Genomic DNA, 23,483 nt, shown 5'->3' with positions numbered 1-23,483 from the left:
GGTCAGCACAGGGAGGAGAGGAGTTGGCACCTTGCTAACACGTACAGCCAGTACCGTTGCAACACAGGTGTGTTCCTTTGCTTTTTTCACTTTTGAGACCCAGTCCACTCCAAAAGCTCAGATTGGTGAGCTTATGCCTTCATTAGACTAAAAAAATTCAAAATTACAGTAAGTGGGGTACTCACAGAGGAGGGATGCAAACATGAGAGGTGAAGATGCGCTGAGACTCTATGTCTGACCCCAGCAGCAGAGAAATGGGGCTCGAGGCTCACCTCTCTCCTCAGCTCTGGGGGGGCCTGCACACATCCCTGCAGACAACATGGCCGGGGTAACAACAGTGGTAAGGCAGGAATGTGAACATAAACCGTGTGGGGGAATAAAATGCCTGTAACTGTTCTGAGAGAAAACTGGTAATGCTAAGAGCAAGTTAGCAGTGCCAAAACTTGCCTGAGACAATCATGCGCAGATTAAAAAGTAATGGGGAGACTTTTCAAAAAAGGCGTCAGCTTGGAAAGAAGCATAAAAGAAGCCTGGCTGTTGGGCAGCTGTGAGAAGTGGGATTGGAGCAGCAGTCGGCAGGGTTGGCACAGCCAGAAGCTGTCCTGCATGGGTACCGGCACCTCTGCAGGCTGCCCCCACGGCACCTTGAGCATCCCACTGCCTGCGCCCATCCCGCAGGGGATGCAAGGTGTGCACCTGTATCCCACACTGCCATGGGGGTGCATGTAACTGCGAATATGTGTTCATGTATGTGTTTGGAATGAGCTGCAGAAAAAAGCTTAGAAATCTGTAAGTGTTTATTAACGTCTTGGGCCTGGTATTGGGGTTTATCTATTGCATTGCTCATACTGATCCTGAAAGTTTAGTTCAATGATTGCCAGTTACTTGTCATTAATAAATCAATAGGCCCCTTTGAGCCTGATTTAAAATGTGAGTTTACCAGTTTTTCCCTGAGACAGCAATACGCTGTTCACCACGGTAGATCTGTGAAGCTCATTTGGACACTTGACTCTTCCTATGCAAGGGCTGATGCATCTTCTCAGATGTATGTATTGCTCTGGGTGTTACGACACCTTCAAGTTCATTGTTGCAGCATCTACACCCCATGATATTTAGCTCCATGAAAGCAGTGGGTACCCAGCAATGCCTGAAATAAACTTCTGGCAAATACATATATATTTGTTACTCAAGATTTGCTCTTCTAGTTTGACAAACTGCAGAAGGATCCCCTGACAGAATTATGACTTCACAACTCACAGCTGTTATTTATGCTCTATAAAATGTCACCAACATCTGCTACCGTAGCTAAATGCAGTACTGCAATGCGATTTTAAGCTCAGATGTAAACAAACAAAAATTCTTTCCAAACAATGGCATAACAGGCAATAAAGCTGAAATAACCCTGAGTATTTTAAAATCTAAAAGGGTATTAACCAGTTGAATTTTTATAGGATGAGATGCATATGAGAACAGAAAACTTGTTTTCCAAATGTAATTTCTTATGTGTCTGTCTGAATAAATTCAAGGTTTTCAAGTGTTGTTTGTATTTTTTTGTCTGTTTCTGTGTCACATTGGCATTCCTGGTCCTCATGTTTAACATTCACAGGAAGACAGGTGCCCCTTCACATAGTGCCTTAGGATCTGTCCCTCTGTCACTTCAGAACTGCCACAGGCACATTGACAGTCACATCCGGAAAGGGATGCCCTGGGACAACGAGCCAGACCTGCAGGCACCTCCTGTGTGGGCTCATGTCGTGTAGCACTCAGGCTAGCAGCCACCCTGACCTGGCTGGCAAGAGGAACATACACGCTTGCCTTGGGGCAGCCAAATGATTCCAACTGTTCTTTCCAGCATCTGGAAATAGCTTTGATCAGTGAAAAAGCATCAGTTCTTGCAATGCAAACACCTAAAATTTAGAAACATCTTGTGAAACACTTTGAGAAATGTAATCACTGCCACAAGGGATGCTAATCCAAATGTGCACTTCCAAATACACAGTCTGATTGTTACAGTCTGCAATGGATCTCCACTCCCCATCTTTTGTTTCCTTCAGTACCAAGAATTAACTCCTCTAACATGGCTCACCTAGAGCAAGAGAACCTGTCCTGGTCTCCTAAATTCCAGTAAGATCTTAACTTTTTGGGCTTTTCTGAAAGATTCCCTGGAAAAAAAATCAGAAAGGGACACTGGAGAAAGCATTAGAAGGCCAAAGACTGGACGGTCAAACCCTGGGCCACTATGTCCATTCATTGGGGCATACTGACAGCCAGTCTCCTAGAAGTAAAATTTACCGGGATAGGCAACGATGAGAACTTTTTCCAAATGTGCAGTTCTATCCACATACCCCAAAGGCATGGGCTAGTGCCAGAGAAGCCAGGGTCCAGAGGTCCATAGCTGTCAGAATAACCCTGTTCTCCCTGGAGTCATGTGAACACTGAGTTGTATAGGATGCAGATGGTGCCAAATGTTATCGAGATCTTGCTAGTGCTAAATAAGATCTATGAGAAGGTTTTTTCCACCTCTGGGAGATGGAAAAACTCCCAAGTGGAGGGTAGTCGGGGAGCCTTTCACAGAATATGAATGCTACTTAACTTGCTACTCTAAAAAAGACCTTCCTCCACTGATATTTGGAGATGACAAAAGAGCGCAACTACAAAACTTCCCCAGCACCACAGTTTTAGTTTGGCACAGGCAACCTATCAGCAGAATCAAGGAAGTCACCATTGCTAGATGACCTTTAAAAAGTAATGTCTTGTAAACTCTAAATTTTTAGAGAAAAATCCTGAGAGAAAGATAGCTACAGATGGCTTACCACCCTGAGGACCCATTTGGAGAAGCACAATTTGAAAGTGCCCAGGAGCTGATAAATTAACCTCTAGATAGCCTATGTGTTCAAAGACCTTGGAGCTGTCAGAAGCTCCGAGACTGTCCCCTTCCCAGGCTGTAGCTCCCGAGGCTGGCTGGGACAGTACTGCACCAAACAACTCTCACTGAAGACAGCCAGAAGCAGCTGGAGTTTGTCAAACAGCACTAGCTGCGTCTAGCAGGGTAGCATTTATAAGTAAGGTTTGGGATTAAGGAATGAGATAAAATATCTTCTACTCCATGGACTGTTCCAAGGACTTGAGGGAGATTTTTAATGAGGGTGCCAACATTTCAAGCAGCTCCAAGAAAGCTCAGGAGTCTAAGGATGGACAAGTAAAGATCATCCTGCAAAACAACTTGCAGAGGTAATTAAGAGCCAGAGAAGACTGAAGAACCTCTGCATTCAGTGCTACATTCAAGGGTCAGCAGAGAGTTTGAAACCATTGCAGACAATACTATGAACGATTTAACAATAGCTATCTGATAAGCAAAATCTACAGATACACACCACAGCACTTGAGGACTACTAGTAAGGCAGGCCAAAGCCACATGACTAATTAACTGCAGACAAGAAACTGAGCCAAGATCCAACGCCTAGAAATAAGGTGGAGTCCTGGGAGCTCCAAGAAAAAAAGCAAAAATGCTCCAAGAAACAAAGAGGAACTCACAGGGAAGTGCAATGCTGTCCCCTTCCATTTTAGCTGCATGGTGGGTGGGTGCACACTTCAGGCCTAAAGGACTGACCTCATTAGTACAGCCAACAAAAGATTACCTGGCTTAAGTGCTTGTATGTAGGTATCCCTATAGTGCAACTGTACATATAGACATAGCACTTGCAGTAGAATTATGAATGTTTTAAAATGACATAAAGGAGACTCACCTCACAGAAAAGGTGGGACTTAATGTATAAAACCTTTTACAGTCCAAAAGGAAGCCCAGCCCAACTCATATTACTATTTATCAGTGGTTGCTTCTTAACGGTTATAAGACTGGAACAAAGTGGTGTTTGACATTTATTTCCAGAGTAGATCGCTACCCACATGAAATCTTCAAGTGACTCCAGCTGTGGTTCCTTATCCCTCCTGTAAGAGAGGACATGGAGCCTAAGACTGCTATAGGAGATCCCATATTACTCAAGTCTTCTCAAGGCCTCAGGACCTATTCAAGTCTTGTCCATCTAGAAAAGCTTCACAGAAATTGTTTGTTTGATAATTCATATCCACTGGCCCCCTTTCAGGCTGCAACTCTGGGAAGTGAGGCATTCACTGCTCTAGGATAAAAGAACAGAAAAAGGCATCTTGGATATTTTCTGTGTACATTTTGCAATTATTTTAAAAATCAGAAGTCTTATTAGCACCTCCTCTCTCAATCCATGACAAGCTACAGACTGCCAGTAAGATTAGAATTAAAAAGCTGTTTATGTAATAAAAGACCCTAATTTATGTAACTGAAGCTGTATATTTTAAAGGCCAAGGGTATCAATAATGCTGAACTGACGATAACAAAGATTTGTCAGTCCTTAAAAGCCTTAAATCTATACAGCAGACAGAAGCCTTAGATTTCCCAGCATTTAATATAATTTTAATAGCTTAATGATTAACTCACAATTAATTACATCATGTTCAGTGGCCAATATGTTTGTCAGGTTCATGTCTATAAACAATTTGTAGGAGTCTAAATACTGGTCTATCTACACTGCAACCCCAAAGGAATAACGAGAACCTCTGCAAACGTACAGACCAGCCACCATAGATACCGAAGTCAAAGCTGGGATACTAAACACCAGGCATCTTTATCCTGCACCCAAGGTAGACTAGGCTCCTGAAGATCCACCACTTCCTTCAGCTGAGCTATCTAAATAACCTGGGGAGATAGTTAGATACAGCCAAATCACACTGCTGCACCCCGAGTCAAAGGATGTTTTGCTTTGCAATTTAATTGTCAAATGCGCTTAACACAGAAGTACAGCAAGAAGAACTATTAGAAGAAAATGAAACAGAAAGAGTTTCTGCACTTTGACAGTGTAACCAGCCTTTCACTGCTTTACCTTGCATTTTCTCTGGCTCCTCAGCTCATAATTTCCTTCAGCTCAGACCTCTTACACCACCATGCTACACAAAATTTCTTTTTTTCTACTTAAATTACATACCATACTTGAATGCTCCCTGGCCCCATTGCTGTAGGGAAACACAGAGTAACACCTCCTTATCTCACTCCTACAGGTAGGATGTACTAAACAAGGATTTTTCCCTAAGTACCTGATGTCTTCCCAGAAGTTAACTAAGGGTTGCTAAGGGCAGGCTGTTCTTTTATATGAAAATCAGGCTTAGGGGTGAGTGGGGACTGAGTGGGCCAAAGGAATGCTTGCAAGTAAGCTGGGGTTCAACAGTTATGACCATGGTATGTTTGTGCCTGGCATGGGTAAAAATGTGAAGAGACTGACTACCTATAGCCTTTTTAGCCCAGGAAAATCTCTCAGGCAATGTTTCTCAGAGACACTGTTATATTACATATGGATTATTATTTTATAGTATCAGGTTCTTACACATATATTTTTATGTAAGAAGAGTGAAATATTAAATTCAACAAATAATTCCAAAGACGAGGACAATAACGCCTTGTGATATCAATTTCACAACTTGACTCAGCATTAGGTTCTAATCAGGATTACAGCTCTTACAGGCCCAGCATAGGTATCTTTACTCCACCTGCATAAACCCAGAATAACGAAAATTAATGATTTATACTTACGAAATACATATGAGATCAAGTTCTCTGTTGCAGGTAATAAGGAAAATTGCTGTTGACTACACTTGAAAACTGTAATATTATAAATGCCAGTACCAAACAGCTGCCAGGCGCTTTTAAAATGAATTTTATAAAGGTACATCAGATTTCATTCAGATTATGCGCCATGAATTTGCTAGAAGCGAGATACGCAATCCAGTTAATAGTATTATTGGGATAGCATTGTGTCCACACATTAAGACAGATGCAAGGTTCAAAGTGCAATTTGCAGATAATCATTTGGGCAAGATTATTTCATACTTGACTAATTTAGCTAACAATTTCAAAAAGGTGCTAATTAAAAAATGCCTGGGGCTGTCACTTGCTGCCAAAATTGCAGAGATGCTGCCATTGAAATGTTTCCATCTAATTATTAAAGACAGCATTTGGACTGGTTCAGGATCTGGCGAACAGATACAAACTTACCATAGTGTTAGCAAAACTTAGGGATGATCTAGTTAGTTCAACATTTTGGACAGTTTTACAACACTAACTCCATGATTAAGAGGAAGTGACATCTGGGTAATAAAGGCATCAGAAAGTGCTAGATCCTCAGGTATTTGTTTTTTAAACCAATACCATCTTGCAGGCTTCTGGTTTTTTCTCCAATGATGCAAGTAATTGATTTTTATCTTACTGGGAAAGGAAGTGAGAGAAATGAGATTTACAAATATTTCATTGCCTCCTCCAATTGCAACCGTTACTGATGTGGCTAAGGAACTACCAGCAATTTTGTGTTTAAAAACTGCTGCATACATTTGTACCAGTTGAACAGAAGAGTCCCCAAATCCTTTTCACAAATAAAGACTTGGAGCATTACTGGTGAGGTAAATAAGCAGAGTAATCCACCAAACCTTATTATTCCCTGCGTAGGATCAAATAAAACTCACCAAGACTGCTGCAGATTCGGACAACAGCAACAAAGGTCTACAGCTTCTTCATGCTTGTGAAAAGCAGCTTCTCCCTCAGCGCTCCCACTTGCATGTGAGGAGGAGCATGCACTCAACTAGTGACCAAACAAAACTGCTTCTCTAATGACCCACATTTTCAGGTCGTTCTCAAGACATCTTTAAAGGACCTACAGTTCAGACACACTCTCTCTCTGCTGCCAGAACAGTAGGTCCCATCAAGGTTCCTCAGACCAAGCACCTAGAAACTGAAATAGTCAAAAATCCCAGATCCATTCAAATTTCTTTTTAGCTAACACATGGAGTGAAGATTTGTGAAGGCAGAAAGGAGGAAAGGGGGGCATTTAAAAATATATTCAAAAGAGCAGGAAAAAGGTACGTTAAAAAAAGAAACTTTGCAATTATAGTTTTCTGAAGTTCAAGAACGATCCCCATCCCCATAAAACCTTCCAAAGCTGATTTTCAGTTCTGACATACCCAAACTCCTCTGGATTCTTTTATGCCCAAGTTATTACATATTTAGAGTATGTTTCCAAGGCGCCCTTTGCAAAAGCACATGCTGCTAGTGTGCTTGAAGCACACAGCTCCTGCGCAAATCAATGACATGTCTGCTTTGGCACAGGCACTTGGCAAAATTCAGGAGACCTCAGCAGTATTATGAAATGTGAACCCATAAAAGCTTAATCTGAGCCAAAGGCAAATGTCCTACTTAATCTGAAAGCAGGAACAAAGACAGGCAGCCAACCAACTTCATATAGATCAGCGGGAAAAAAGATGTTAAAAAACCCTAGGGGCAGGTAAGTTATTGCTGTTTTCAGTGGTAAGAAGGTTTTTTTTCTGTCTGTCCACCTCTACCCTTTCAGCTGCTCACTCTGCCCTACCCATCAGATGGCTCCCACTCTCATAAAGCGGTGGCTCTCAACTTTGTTCATATTTTTACAGTTTTACAACAGGCAAAAGCTGAAAGAAAACACTTTTTACCTCCAAAGAAAAAGATGGCTTTCTGGCCCACACTCCTAGCCAGCTGGGATTTTGGACCTCACTGGAGATGACATGTAACAGAATAGCTTTTATACCAAAATGTATTATCATGATAGCAGGACTAGGGCCCAGCTCAGCTCATCCCATTACCAGGATAGAATACACATCCTGAGTTACTCCTGAGCCACAAACTGAATAGAAGGTGTATTGAAACATCACAGAGAGAAAATACAGTTTTAGTTTACTCACATATAAAATACTAAAAAGGAGCATGGGGCATACTTCACAAACTGAAATAAATGCAGGTTTGCCAAAACAAAGTAAAACAAGATCTCATCCTAAAAGTGGGACTTTTAATTCATGTTTTGACACTATAGCCATGCAATGATGAACTGCTTGTTCATAGTTACTGAACACATTGGTTGCTCTGTCATCTTGGCTTGAAGCAGACAGGGGCCATGTTCAATATACTTGAAAAGATGCTTTGCCTGCACTTTTTGTCGCTACTTCTGTATCCGCTACATGATTGAGTCTTATGTATAATACATGCAACCATTGCATATTTTTGAAATCCATTTTTTAATGTCTGAATACACACAAAGCACCTGAAAAATGTTTCTGCTGACATAAAATACTCTTCTGCTACAAAAAGAAAGCTAGCACTTCATTTTTAATCAAACTGTCCTCAGGAAAAAATAAAAGCATCTTAAGGTTAAGAGTATTTCCAATTTTAATTTGGCTTTTTTTTTTTTATTCTGAGGTGGTAATTAGTATTTACTGACTTAGTAGTGTTGTTATTATGAAGAATTAAGTAATTTGTTTCTTATCATACACAAAAATGTTCAGGTGGAAACTGCAAAGGCAGGAACAAAGCCTGTATCATCAGTTGCCTTTTACCAGAGCAAGATTTAGAGGAAGCATTTTCTGTCCCATTGTTTATCAAACTTATTTTTCTTATTACTTTATTTTTGTTGCATATTTTTGTTGGCACCCAGAAACGACGGGAGAATGATATTCACTAGTACAAAAAACAAACCATGAACTTAAAAAGTGGAGCACCTCAAAGAAAGAATTGAGAAATGGCTAAAAATAAGAGAAATCACAGCCATCAGTGGCAGCTGTGCTAAAACAAAACAATATTACAAGCATTGAATCAGAGAAACTCGTAAGTATTTTTCTTTATCTCTCAGACCTGAACAGCTGATGGAGGCACACCTATTCCTCTGTTAACCTCCCTATATTGCTTTTGCTATCTAGAAACCTTATCTTCAGACCTTTTTAGTCCGAGGTATCATTTAGTGATGCCATTTTAGTATACTGCCCTTGTTTATCTCATATTGCATCTATCATTATACAGACGCAAATCTTCCAAGTGCTCTCACCCTTCAGGTCTTTCAAATTAAATTGAACATGGACTTTGTTTAAAAGGTCATCTTTAAAATTATACACAATAAATCTAACACTGTTAAAAATCTATTTTAATAGCACTCCTCCCTCATCCCCACATTTCATCTCCATTGAATATTAAGCAGTACAAATCAAAGGATAGGGCTTGTTGACTGCTTTAGACTAGCGACATCCCCTTTCATAACTATGGCATTAAAGCCTGATCTAGTGGCATTTCTATAATTAATGAGGCTAACCCAAAGACACGGACCACAAACACTTCATCATTTCCTTCTGAATCCCGAATCTGAGCTATAATTTCCTTCCTAACATTAATCCCTCATTTATGTTCTTCCCCTGCATCTGTACAGCTACTGAGGAGGGAAATCATCTTTCTTCCCATCATAAATCATGCAGATGTGCTTATCAAGTCCAAACAGAGACTCAGGATCGTTTAGGAGAATGAAAAGCTAAAAATAATTTTTAAATGTCAGAAGCACATAGATATTCCAAAGGTTTCTCAAGGTATAAATTAATCAAACATATTTACGATAATGTAAAATTAAGAAATAAAAGGTCCCATGTATCTTAGCAACTTCTAAAGACTGTATTTTATAGTCATTTAGTCATCCAACAACACTGACTGTCAAGTGATGGATCACTAGCACGACTTCAGTCAATGGGGATACTGTGCTGCTGCCTTTGAAAATCTGAGGAAGCACCTACTTGCAGCACTGTTCAACAGGCTGCTCTGTCCAAGGAAGCCCTCTAACACCGTTCCCACGCCATCAGCTTGCTTTCTCCCCTTGCTCTTCCTTCTCTGCACTCTTCTCTTGTTTGGGCTGTAAATCTCATGCTGCTGTGTGGTCTTTGTTCTCTGCTACGTCTGTTTTCTGTCCCAGAGCATACCCAGATGCCCACTGTCCCCAGCGGCCTGTCTTCCTTGCGTCTATGTAAGTCCACAAGCTGCCACCTTCCCAGTTTTCTTAGCCTTTTTCTTTGCCTTTGCTGCCTCACAGGACAACCATTTTCCCCTCAAATTTATGAAGGCAAGTCATATTCTGTCCCCAAAGGCTACTCTGCTCAAACAATCCATCCCTCCCAAAAACTCCCCTGGGGAATTGACCGGTCTTTTGCCTTGTCTCCTTCCAGTTCAAATGCTGCCTTGTGCCCTGCCACAAGGAAGGCATCTGGAGACCCTGGGCACAGCGTTGGCTGTGCCTCCTGCCCACCCGCTCATGCCTCTGGCCCTTCCTACTGAGGAGCAACCCAAGTCCTGCTGCCCATCGTGGGACAGGAAGGAGATAGCTCAGCAAGACCCCATATCTGAAATGTATCACTTTTTGTGCAGCCACAGGAGACCTGCCGGGATCACTACGCTCAAGTATTTTCTTCTAGGACATGGGCAGTACTCCTTAAAACAAGAAAACCAGACTGCCAGGTCTCTCCCCTCTGGCATGCAGAAAGAAGAGCGCTTCCCCTGCTATCGAACTGCTGCTGAGGCCAGGCAGCACCAGCCTCACAGAAGCCTGAGCAGGAGCAGGCACTTTGCTCTTCCCGTTTCCCTGGGGATGGACCAGAGGCAGGGTAAGGAAAGCGGGGTTACCTCCTGCAGGGAAGCTTGGAGGCCTGTTCAGACAGAGCTACTACTCTGTCCTCCCTGCACCACTTGGGGATTGCAGACGTGCCATTTCAGCACACAGAGGCTGAGCTTCTGCTCATACTAAAGACTGTGTCTTTTCCCCTCTCCAGCTGATCCCACACTACCTTTGCTGCAACTCCTGGCAACTCTCTGGCTCCCAGTCACCCTGCCATGCTCTGTGGGCTGCAGCAGGATCTACCATGGGGCAGGCCGGCAGCATGGAATGCGAGAGGCTGAAGCAGAGATTTATCTCACTCCCCCTTCTAAGCATGGGCATAAGCATCCAGATCCAGGGGGATGGATGTTATACAATACTCTAATGTGCCCATAGTTAAAAGCATATATTTATCTTTCATGTCCTCCAAAGGACAAGAAACAAACTACAAATCAAAATGTGTAAATAAGCAAAGTAAAACTATCATCAAAAGAATTTTCTCATCCTTGGAGCGTACAATAGGATGTAGAAAAAAAAAAAGGATGTCCAGTTTATGCTCCAGTTTATGCAAAATGAATATCCAGAAGCTAATCAGCATTAGCACACTACAATATAGGATAACAACTGTCTTTTTCTGTTGAGAGAATGATTATTTACTGCTTAGATAGTCATAAATGCAGACTTGTAAAACTGTCCTGAAAATTTACGTGTGCAAGCACACTGCTTTCTTCCCCAACCTTGCAAGGACCATAAGGAAGTAGAAACAAACCACCTAGCAATAGTCTAGTTTTCAATGAAAAAAATACACATGCCTAGGAAATTTAAACTTTTTTGTATCTTCTGTAAATGCAGATGACTCTTTGTAAATATATACAGAAAAGTAGCACAGTTGCCCTGAAGACCAAGTCTAAGCAACAATATATTAGTTCAAGGACAATTTAAAAAAAAATGTTGGAAAAGCATTTGAGGAAGAACAGCAATTGCTTTCTGTGCACAATAACAGGACTCTGCCTCTCCCCCAAGCTGCTGAAGTCCAAACTCACAGCCTGGCAGGGAAAAAAGAGAGCTCATCATGGGAGAGTGAGGGACAGCTGAGACAGAGGACAACCAACACCTTCTACCCCATCACTGAGAACCCATGGTAATGAACCCATGACAAAGCCACATTGTTAATCCAGGCAGGATGCGCTATGATTCTCCAGAACATTTCTCCCCAGGAAAAACAACCTAAAATAGGGAACTGGGGGGGAACAAAGCTTTATTTCAGCAAATCCTTTTTTAAAATCAAAATAATCCAACCAGAAGTCTATGTCATGAATTGTTTCATACATGTGTGTCTTCTTGTTTCAGGTTATTTTTTCTTTCCAATCATTGCCACTTGGTTACAGGAACCTAGTGCTGTGGAAACCATTCCTCTGCAGTGATGATTCATGGCAAGCTCATCATGCAGCACCGCTGGAAATGTGAGTTTCCTCTGTTGGTAAAGTCTCTAGCATTTATCTGTGACACTGAAGGGAAAAAACAAACTAACAAAACAAAAAAAACACCAAAGGCAGCCTCCACATACTGATTTCTAATGCAGAGCACCAGCAACCTGCTCTGCCCCACCAGGCATGCGCTATGGCTATCAGGCCCTCATCTATTTTCCTTACAGATCTTCCTCTCCCAGTGGCAAGACTGCTCATCCTCGCAGACTGCAAACTGGCCTCAAAAATGAGAGACAAATGATGGACCTGTCTGTTGTGGGAGGCCTAACTGACTCTGTGATCTTTCTGTGCTGGTATGCCAATGGAAAAGGTCCAGCAGAATTTGGCCACCAAAATTACATCTCCATCTGAGGCATAGTGCTAGATGAAGTCTGATTCAAAGCAAAATCCAAAGCAAAGACAGGCCTTTGGAGAAAACTTGCAGGGGATCCCAAGGCAATAACCCTCCAAAGCCAAAGAGCAAGCTCATATTTGAAGGACACCAGTAACATTGAGTGACCTGCCCTGTGGGCAAAGACAAGGAAGGTGGCTGTCAAAAAATCCTTGGAATATCCAACAACCTCCTACTGCGATGTGATGATACTTTATCTGTCATGAAGGCTGTCAGCAAAAAGTTAAGCCCAGAAAATATTTTGTGCATACTTAAATCCAATAGTGAGTTGAGATCAGCAAAGTGTTTGCTTCATTTGGCTGCAGGAGCCCCATAGCCTGACTGATGAATAACTGGTAAGCTTTGAGTACTCAATATACACTCAAAGTAGCAGCCAACTAGGAATAGAATTCTAGACCAAAATTAATAATATCAAAGGCAAATTAAGGATAAAAATCACTAAATGTTATCTTTGTTCTCCCCTTACCTGTTACATTACCCGATTTTCCTTTCAAAAACAGCAAGAAAGGACTCACTTTAGGCATTGACAACCTCTTTTACCCCCTCATGCAAGGAAGTGTTCTACATTATGTCTGTGGCACTCACATGTAAAAAGCTTTCCCATTTTTAAGTGCTGTACTGCACACTCCTCTACACAAAAAAGCCACAGGAATCGATGTTTTCAAAGGTGATGAACTCCTGTAGTTTGCAATGGCTTCAGCACTCCTACAAGCCAACAGATGTCTGACTCACGGGCAGCCACAGACTGACCAAGATTTTCTTGTTTTTCTTCCCCTCCCTTCATCGAACAGCATTTGTTACCGGTATATTGGTACCACCTTCCCTTTATTTCCCGCTACAAGGCTCTCAGATCCTATGGCTGCAACCGCAAGGAAAAGCAAATTCATTGTCAAACGACCACAGAAGCGCCGCCTGGATACATCACAGGCGGATCAACCAGCACGGCTGCCCGCGGCCCGGGGCCGCAGCCCCCGCCGGGCCCCACCGGCAGCCTTCCCCCGCGCTGTGCGCCGGCTGCCCGCCCTGGGGCGCTGAGGGCTCCCCCCGGGGGCTGCCGGAGCTCTCCGCCGGCGGGAGAGGCCGGGGTGGCGGCTGCTGCCGGCCGGGGCTCCTCTGCCCACGCACCACGGGAGGCCCCGGCCGCCGGCGGGCCTTGACACCGCGCGGCCGCCCCGCTGGTGAGGCGGCGGAGGGGGGGGGAAGCAGCGAGAAGGGGCACCGGCAACCGGAAAGAAAAAAACCGAACAAAGCCCCACGCTCAAAATCCTCCTTTTTCCTCTTAAACAAGCTCTCCCCGCCCCGCCGGGAAGAGGCGCGGCCGCGCGTACGGCGCGGTGACGTCACTGCCCTCCGCCGCTGTGCGACGTGGCCTTCGCCCGGCAGCGCAACCGGTAAGAGCGGCGCGGGGACCGGCGGGTTCTCCCCGTCCTGCGTGGGGCGCCCCTCCGCCTGAGGAGGCGGGGGCTGAGGGGCTGGGGAACGGCGGAACGGAGCCACGGAGCCCCGGGCCCGGCTGCGGCTCCCAGGCCCGCTGGGCCGGCCTTCCCCGGGAGGGGTCGGGGGGCTGAGGCTCCCCTTGGAGCGAGGCCGCCGGCCTGTGCTGCGTGTCCCGAGGCGGGGTGAGGGGGGAGCTGGGGCAGGCAGGGCGGCCCGGCCTCGGCCGCAGTGGTGAGGAGGGGGTCTCAAGGGCACTTCAGCAGGGAGACTTGAGAGGGTCTGATATGAGGGACCCTCGTGTCAGAGGGTCTGTACTAATTAATGACTGCAGATCCTTCTAGCCTGCTGTCTTGCTTGGGGTGGCAACGCTGGCAGATGCTTGTTTTGAGAACAAAATTAGGCCATGGTATTTCTGTCAGCGTTCACCAGCCCTTCACCAGCTTTTGGCTTGGGGATTTCTTGAAAAGGGTGACTTTTTGTCTATTTAGAAGTCTTCAGTAGTTTTTGCAGAAACGTAACAGGACATAAGCTGAAAGCAAGCTGTGATGGAACTGTTGTTTTCTTCTTCTATCCTGAAAGGTGTAATTTTTCATATTTTTTGTAAGTAGTGGTAGGTAACCATGTTTATATATTGACACAGTGTCTTTATTTTCTGCAGAGTGGAAGTCTCTTTTAAAGTCTAGTTAAGTTGGAATATGACATTTTAAGTTATCTTAAGTCTTTACAAATTTTGTAGTGCTCCTTCTACTTCTGTAATTTAAAAATTATCTCTTTCAGTATATACGTGGCACCACCAATACTAAATCTGTTCGTCTTTGCACGTGATCATGGATCAGGTAATGCAATTCGTGGAACCCAGCCGTCAGTTTGTAAAAGACTCCATTCGACTTGTTAAAAGATGCACCAAGCCTGACAGGAAAGGTAAAGCACACAATAAAACAGAACACAATCTTTATTTCATCTTACATTTTACCATGTATCTTTCCATATGTGACTTGATTTATTTGTCATGAATGTTTCTCAGCTTCCAATGTGAGACTTAAACCTGAGCAGTTGTCCACTGGTTAATGGGTTTATGATTCTGGATATGATAAATTTGAATGTGTCCTTTTTCTGGTATGTACCCAGTCAGGTGTGTGAGAGTGGTACTACAGGCTATGTATACTGGGTGTCCTTAATAGTAGTAGTTATGCTTTATTGACATGCTTAGGATGAAGTTTACCGACATCTTTTGAGATCAGTAAGGAACTTAATTCATTGTCAGACTGGCAGGATTGTGAGGGGCTGTTGACCTTCTTAGTTCACTTCATGGTACCTGTCTTAAAATAACTGAGAATATCACTTAAGTACTCGATTTTTGCGGGGACTTAAGATGCCGTCTTCCTGTGACAAACATAGATGCAGCTTTTCCATTTTTGGTACTGTATGGGGAATTATTTTCAGGGCTTGTAAGAGGTATAAAGGAAAGATAATGGAATAAATGTTCCATGAATTGTTAGGGACTGTGGGTATTTCCGATTCTGCTTACTATTTAAAATTATTGAGATGAGCCATGCTTTGTGGAAAGCAGCATCTCCTCTCTTAAAATCTCTAATATGTCTTCTGAAAAAGTGGATTTGTTTCTCAGCATCAATGCAGTTTGCTTTTGAACTGCTTCCTGTGTTAATGTTACCGTTTTCTAAAGAGACATCTCTCCTTTGGTCACTGTAATGCATATCTCCTCTATGCCATACACAAGGCTTCCTAGACTAAAATTTTTTTGTTTTTGCAGAGTTCCAGAAGATTGCTATGGCAACAGCAATAGGCTTTGCGATAATGGGATTTATTGGTTTCTTTGTCAAATTGATCCATATCCCAATCAACAATATAATTGTGTAAGTAAATATGAACCTTCAATTTCATTAAATTTTACATTCATTTTTACCTGTTCAATTTTAAATAGAGGATGTTAGCGAGCCCTATAGAATCCATGTTGCTTTAGTATCTTCATTTCACATGTTAGTGTAATATGACAGGTATTACTTGATTCAAAGGACTTGATCAGGAAGTAGATTGTTAATTTAGCATGCTGCAAAATATTAGATCCATAGTTCTTTAGGTGTTTTTTTGAGTACTTTGCTTCAAAACTGACCGTCAAATATTTTGATTTCCAGTTCCTCAGTGTGTGTTTATCCACAGAACATTTACCTTATTTGGATCTTACATACTGTTTCTAGTTTATAATTTGGGTATCCAAAGTAAATGCATGGATGGTAAGGTAGAGAAAACTGAGTGAGTGTGCTGGAAGATGACAGGGCACAGAACAAAGTTAGTCTTATTTCATTTACTGAGTGCCAGATATGTTTAGAACTTTGTTTTATGTCTAACTGTATTCTGTAAAATACCTTTTGGAATGAATGTTGCAGCATGAAAAACTTGACCCTTAAGTTGACTGGCAGCCATGGTAGTGATGTATTAATGCTACCAATTAAAACTCCTCAGATTCTCCAGAGCTGACTTTAATCCCTTTTCTAGCACTGGAACAGGTTAAATACTATTCCATGACCATGACATGTGGCTTGCTTATACCTGTAAGAGTGGTCCTCTAGGCAAGGAGAAATAGTTGGAAATAGGAGATAAGCTGTAACGGTAGTAATCTTTGTCCTAACAAGGCAATGGTGGGAGGATAAATTAGACTTCAGAGGGGATCACTTGATCACACTTGATTAGTTGAAACTGATTACTTTGTTCTCTCAACAGAGGTGGCTGAATCTTCATCATGAAGAACAAGACATTGTGATGCTTGCTGCAAAGATTTCACAGCTTTGTAACTTGTTTGCTATTAAACAAGCTCAGTTTGGGTTTTCAAACATTCTTGTCATCTTATTCCTTTTTTAAAGTGTATATGATTATACCTGTCTACACTACAGGCTTTTTTTTTTAGTAGTAGTAGAGTGGTTTGTTTTGTTACTTCTTTCAACTGTAATAAAATCATTCAGGTAGGAGGGAACTTTGGGAGGTCTCTAGTCCAACCTCCTGCTTGCTTACTTAAGTTACTGCTTAGTAAACAGCATTGTTCCAGCAAAGGTAGGCAGCAAGAAAAAAGCATTACTGCGTCCTCTCAAGTGGTGATTTAAAGGTCTATCAACTGAAATTCTTGTCACTAATTTCTGGAATCACCATCATTACCCGTAATTCCTTTCTGCATTTGGAAGTCCTGTTAGGTTATATTATGTACTTGACTGGAAAAAAACTCCATCGAATAAAGAACTTGCATTGCCAATCCTTATTCTGATGGCACAATTAAGCCAAACTTAGTTGGTTACTAAGATGTACAGCTTGAGGATAATTTAGTTGTCAGAGATACTAAGCAGTCCTTCAGCAAATCAACAACTTGCTCACACGGTTGGATACACCCATTTTGGATACTGGTTCTGTAAGGCAACTGCACATAGAATTATAAAGGGCTCTGCAGTTGTTGACCTGGAAGTTTCCATTATTAAATGATTTAGTATTTTGATTTTAAAAACTAAGTCTGCAAAAACTCTGGTAGATGCAGTGCTCTTCCTCCTCAGATTGAGATTAAGAAATTCCTATTTCACTCCAAAAAGCTTATTGTAAACATTTGGTATCTGCAGAAGTTACAATGCTACTTCTATTACAGACTTTAAAAGCACTTAATACTGGGAAATCTGATATTGGTATTACAGCAAAACTTAAGCTTCTTCAGTACACAGACTTGCTTCATAAGTAGAAAAGTTCAATTATTACTCTTTTTGAGAAATCTTCACCAGCACCTACATGTGTTACAAGCCAGGGCAGAAAAATGAGATTAACTACTCTTAGTGCTATCACCTTTTAATATAGTTATACTATGTGCAACTGTGTACTGTATTTCACTTTGGCAAAAGGGGAAAAAGATAGTTTAGTTTTGGAATAAAATACTTTAAGAGTAGTCTGAACTACCCAGATAAGCAGTAGCAGTTTCCTTACATTCACTTCTGTTTGTGATTGTATTGGGTGACAGCTCATGTGTCTTCCGATTTAGTGTGAGGTACCAGAATGAAGTACTCAATTATTGCTACTAATCTTGGTTTGATCTCAAGTGACTTTTATTTCAGACTTGTTTTCCATTCAGTACATAAAATCAGTGTCTGCTTGTATCTTTCAGAACAGCTTTACTGTCTTAATTCAGTGAAATTTTGCAGTAATGTGAGTTGACTCAGATCAGAAAAGGCAGCTGTAGCTCATCTTATGTTTTGATAGCCATTGTCCACAGCAAAGGCTTGTCTGTCTCAATGGTCACAATCCCGGAGTCATCATAGGTATTGGAAGTACTGACAAGCGTTCCAAACTTCAGCACCTGGTTAGCTACAAAAAAATAAGTAAAAGACTTAGTGGTACTCTTGAAACAAGTGCATTGATGTGCATTTATTGTTGTGAAGATTGCTATTCCCACAAAGAAGGAATAAAACAGCTGAGTAAATCTAACCCAGATAAACAACATTTAAAATAGCTATGCTAAATATGAATTAGAAGGCTTGTATGAGGCTGTATCCGATGACCTGTAGAGGGAATAAATTAATACTTAATCCCAAAATTAGCATTTTGAGTTTACAGCAGATTATTACAAAAGCAGATTGTTGAATGATCCCCAGAGTTTCACATCTGGAAATTTGTATTTCATTAGCATCAGCTCAAGTACCAGTGCTAGATAAGGTACTTAAAGTAAAACGAGGCAGAGGATCTTACTGTAGTTCCAAACATGGGATTTGCTTTAGCTCAGCAGCAAGCCTATAAGCTCTTAAAATGTGAACAGTTCTAGAGCAAAGGTCAGCAGTTAAAAGTGGTGTTATTTAACAACTTTTGCTTTGAAGTAAGTGACTTGCATCTTCTATGGCATGCCTAGTGAGGTATGCGTCCACGTGCAGTAGAAACCAAGTGGCATTACTCTAACAAATAGCTAATGTCAATTTTAGGAGAGTTTAACACAGCTAACAGTGCAGTTGTAATGATAATTTTGAAATATCTGTGAAGTTTTAAACAACTGTTCTGTATTGTTTTAGCTGACAAGTTTTAAGGGTTACATAGACTTCCTACCAGATGAGACTACAGATAAAAGCTGCCCCCAAAACAAACAAAAAACCCCCCACAGTTTAACTTTTATCTCCCATTTCCTCCCTTTTGGAGATAGCATTGCTTGCATTTTGCAAACATATGAACTTCCCCAAAGGCACTCTAGGACTAGTCAGCTCTGTACTAGTCCTTGCTCATATAAAGGTTCAGAGTAAGAACTTAAGACCATCCTTTGTTTTAGTCTGTAGAACAAGCCAAATGACAGCTCTTATTCACTGGTGCCCCTGAGGGTTACATTTCTATGAAGCATAGAAAGAGAGAATTGTTCAGGCAGATCAGCAAGTCTGGTCAGAATTGGCCTGTCAGAATTGCCAAATTGTGCCTTAATACTTAAGGAGGAATCCTCTGGATTTGCTATCAAGTGGTTGACTGCAAACGGATATCCCTGTGGTCAAGAGGTGTGCAAAACAACATAGTAAGCTCTATTTTGTGATTTGCACAGGAGACAAATATTCCAATTGTGGATGTGAACATGGGCTGTAGTAAACTTGGGTGTTGTACTGTACAATTACAATGCATGTTACGCTGTCTACCCATTGCTGGAAGCTGCACAGGAGGAATTGATCTTGCCAGGCTGTATGGCTTGAAAATGAGAGACAGTCTGACAAAAAGCAAGACATACAATGTGGTTCAGTGTCTCTTCTGCCAAATCTGTGCTTGCTGCTGCTTGTTCCTGCTCCTACTCTTGTTATTGGCCTGAAATGAAGAGGTTTCAGCTGCTAGCCGGATTTGGTTGGAATGAGGATAACACCCGAGTTTCACTACTGCTTTAAACTGAAGAGTCCTGCCATTTGAATCTCTCAGGAGTTTGAAGCATAACTGCAATGCAGTGTTGAAGTTCAGCAAGGAGGGGGAAAAAAACCCACAACAACAACAACAAAGTACTGTACTAGACCAATTATGTACCTAAAATAAAGGTGCTAGATTCTATCAGGACGATTTTGGACACACAACAGTGCTAGGCAGGCTCCTAGACAAATGCCAGGATGAATGAGTTTTGGTGTTTGACTTTGGAAGAGACATCAGGGGCCGATGGGATTATGCCTTGCCAGAAGTTGATGCACTGGACTGAGTTGCCAGAGAGCCCAGATTTCACCCTTTGCAGGTAAAAAATGTCATTTAATGAAGATGAGGTAACACACGGGCAGAGTTCCCTGTGTAAAAATACTCCCAAAATACTGTGTTAAGTGTTATGATCAAGTTATGAATGTTTCCAGTCAGTTTTAAGTAGGAAAGAACCTTAAATAATTTAAAATATTTGTTGACATACAAATTACCCATTTTTGGTTACTACATATTGAAGCTTGAATGGGGGGAAGAAGAACTTTGTGGATCAACTCTTACTCCTCTTCTGTATAAACCCACTCATTTAGTATCATTGCTTCTTGCCCAAGACTGTCAGAATAATGTTTCAGCTTTGCATATGAAATAAAGGCTCTGTAGAAGGCAAGAATTAAGAACAACATGGCAGCTTAATGAAACAAAATCTAAAGCAGTATTTCTTTATGCATAAAAAAGTGAAAATCTTGCCTTTTTTTTTAAATAAAAAGTTCTTGCCCACTAGGTGGAGCCTTTTATCTTTCACTACCAGATTTTCTTCTCTGCAAGGATCACAGTTTGAAATGCTGAAGTGAAAAAATGCAAAAACTATAAAACAGTACTGCTGATTCACGTGTCTCAAATGGACCAATTCCAAGTACTTGGTTTCACAACCAGCCAACATTTCAACTAACATAATTAAAAATGCATGCTTTCCATTCAATAAATGAACAGTAATTAATGTGAAAAACTAGGTTTAAGCCAGTAAAGGAAATAAGAGGATGTACATACCTACTGCTTCTAGGAAAACTTCCTGCTGTGTCATACATTATAATGTGAAGTTTACAAGGTCAAAGAAGTGGGAAGTTTTATCAGTTCATACCTGATCCATTCCCTTTTTTAAAATGGCTTTCAGTCTTATTTGTTAAGTCCTAGCAAGAGCTTATGCCTCGGGAAAAAACCTATTACAACCCCCCCCCCCCCCATTCTCGCTATTGAGATTATTTTTCTGAAGTGCATTCCAAAGAAAACAACCTTTTTATTTTCTAGTATTTATTTTCTAATTTTTAGAAATTTATAAATACTATATTTTCTAATATTTAGTATTTATAGTTTTGATGGGTACCAAAAAATGATTTTAATAAAAGATTTCACATTGTGATTTTTTAAAAAAAATCTAAAGCTCAAAAACCTTGGGATTTTTAGAATTCTCTGATTAAAAGAAATTTTATTTTGGATCACTGAAAATTTTCTTTTAGACAAATAGTAGTCTTTTGTTTTTCATGAGAACCTTCCATAGCTGAGTTGGATAAAACCAGAAGTGATTAATCAAAAACACCCACCCCACCCCCTACCCCCCCTTTCCAGCAGTGTTAGACATTTTTCCCCTGAAGTTTTGCTTAGTGCTTTGGTTCCAATCAAACTGTGTTTACTGATAATAGACTGTTGATGAGAAAAATACTCTACCCAGCTCTTCCAATTGTAGCTATACTATTTTTCATCACTCTCCATCTATAAAGTCAGCATGTCTCAGTGGCACTGAGCCTAGGTGGCCAGGCCTCCAAGGAAAGCAGTGGGGGTCATGAGTGGTTACATGAGAAGGTGACTGAGTAGTAGTTCTGTGGTGTGGTTTTGAAGTCTGACAACTCTGGACTTCAGAACTAAAAGCAAATGCTATTCTCAATAGCGAGAAGCATTTTCCCAATGCTTGCAATGTGTTCACTGTTGCGCTGCAGGCTTTCAGCCTGGAAACTGAGAAATAGCATGGACTAATTATAACTAGATTGGGTCTCATCATGTTAGGTGCTGCAAAAACACTAACTCTCAATATCAGGTTACTCCTCTTAATAACTGTGTTCATGATCTAGTAGACTTATAAACATTGTTTCTATGACTTCATTGTACTATTTAGGATACTTAAAGTTCAGTCCAGCAGAAGAGAGCTTATATCAAGGTCTCATGTACATCTCAATAAGCTGCACTTAAGCAGGGCTTGAGGGAAGCATATACAGAGAAAAAATTTCTTCTTAAACATATATATGGCAAAAGCAAATGATGTAATTAATTTGAAAGGCTTAATTGAACAAGCAGGCCCTCTGGTTATTCCTACATCTCTACCAAAACCACAGTGAAATATGGACAGCTGAGAGAGAGGCTTTTAACTGCAGTCTCTAATGGTCATGCTGGAAGAAGAGTTTATGAGGTGCAAGCCCTTCCTTACCAGAAATAGATTTAGTGGAGGAAGTGATTTTTATGTAAGAATGGCCAAACAGTCACACCTCATGTCTTTATCTGAAGACATGTAGGCAAATGGAAGCCTTTTGGAAAGCCTGTGAATGCAGCGGCGTAGCACAAGGGTCCCCACTTCATGGGATCTCACCAAGTCTCACCATGTGTGCTTGCAGCGCAGAAGGCCAGCCCTGGGCTGCATCAAAAGAAGCGTGGCCAGCAGGTCGAGGGAGGTGATTCTGCCCCTCTACTCTGCTCTGGTGAGACCTCACCTGGAGTACTGCATCCAGCTCTGGAGCCCTCAGCACAAGAAGGACATGGAGTTGTTGGAGCAGGTGCAGAGGAGGGCCACAAAAATGATCCGAGGGCTGGAGCACCTCTCCTATGAGGACAGGCTGAGAGAGTTGGGGTTGTTCAGCCTGGAGAAGAGAAGGCTGCGGGGAGACCTTATAGTAGCCTTCCAGGACTTAAAGGGTGCCTATAGGAAAGACAGGCCTTCTTAGCAAGGCCTGTTGTGATAGGACAAGGAGCAATGGTTTTAAACTAAGGGAGGGCAGATTTAGGCTGGATTTAAGAAAGAAATTTTTTACACTGAGGGTGGTGAGGCACTGGAACAAGTTGCCCAGAGAGGTAGTGGAGGCCCCATCCCTGGAAACATTCAAGGTCAGGTTGGATGGGGCTCTGAGCAACCTGACCTAGTTAAAGATGTCCCTGCTCTTGCAGGGGGGTTGGACTAGACCTGTAAAGGTCCCTTCCAATCCAAAGCATTCTATGATTCTATGGTAAGTCAGGGTCTTACTACTGTGACCACAAATGACTGAGAACAGAACACCATCACGATAAGCATAGATACCGTGATATCTATATTATGCTTCCTTTTCTCAACCATGTGTCTCAATTACTTCCTGCAATATGTAAAGTCACATCTTGCTGATTTCCACTACCGAAAATAGAAATAGGTACAGGAATACAAGCAGATTGCCACTGCTGGCATGGATGTTTGGAATATCAAAATAATTAATTATTAATTAAAAGCTGTATTATAGTGAATGTAATCCTCTTCCCCCTAGGCAAATGCTGCATCAAAATGATAGAAAATTAAGATCAATAAGCTGAAACACAAGTTAAAGTGAAATATTGAATTACCATTTGGTATCCTATTACGGTTTATCTGGAGAGGATTTCCCTGAAGTTCTGTGTTAGGAGCAAAAATCTGCATTTAAATGGAGATGCATTAGTAACGCATGAGCTAGTACTTTGCAGGTCACCCTGTGTCTGCAG

The 23,483-nt window shown here is 41.6% G+C and overlaps 2 protein-coding genes across 3 annotated transcripts in view; one reads left to right on the top strand and one right to left on the bottom strand.

Moving 5' to 3' along the window:
* The first annotated feature begins 13,496 nt into the window (after nt 1-13,496).
* SEC61G (SEC61 translocon subunit gamma) lies at nt 13,497-16,671 on the top strand. Of its 2 annotated transcripts, none has more exons than XM_072853403.1 (4): nt 13,497-13,774; nt 14,598-14,741; nt 15,592-15,694; nt 16,560-16,671. In XM_072853403.1, exons 2-4 carry the CDS (start codon nt 14,648-14,650, stop codon nt 16,567-16,569), a joined length of 207 nt encoding a protein of 68 aa, XP_072709504.1. In that variant the 5' UTR covers nt 13,497-13,774; nt 14,598-14,647; the 3' UTR covers nt 16,570-16,671. The 2 variants fall into 2 exon arrangements, with proteins under 2 accessions (XP_072709504.1, XP_072709505.1); XM_072853404.1 differs by lacking the exon at nt 13,497-13,774 and adding an exon at nt 13,843-14,002.
* Nucleotides 16,672-17,895: 1,224 nt separating this feature from the next.
* Nucleotides 17,896-23,483, bottom strand: part of TPK1 (thiamin pyrophosphokinase 1) — a 319,400-nt gene continuing 313,812 nt past the window's right edge. The window contains exon 8 of the mRNA XM_072853402.1: nt 17,896-18,170. Within this exon, the coding sequence (XP_072709503.1) occupies nt 18,052-18,170 (119 nt within the window). The 3' untranslated portion in view covers nt 17,896-18,051. The remainder of the gene's footprint in view (nt 18,171-23,483) is intronic.

This window comes from Ciconia boyciana, chromosome 2, assembly GCF_034638445.1.
Source record: "Ciconia boyciana chromosome 2, ASM3463844v1, whole genome shotgun sequence".
Taxonomy (NCBI): Eukaryota; Metazoa; Chordata; class Aves; order Ciconiiformes; family Ciconiidae; genus Ciconia; species Ciconia boyciana.
This window is presented reverse-complemented; position numbering and strand designations above follow the sequence as displayed.

What these genes read in the sequence shown, in the direction of transcription:
- SEC61G (XM_072853403.1), top strand. Translation starts at nt 14,648, where the DNA reads ATGGATCAGGTAATGCAATTCGTGGAACCCAGCCGTCAGTTTGTAAAA. An exon ending in CACCAAGCCTGACAGGAAAG is followed by an intron (nt 14,742 to 15,591) that starts GTAAAGCACACA and finishes TTGTTTTTGCAG; the next exon opens with AGTTCCAGAAGATTGCTATG.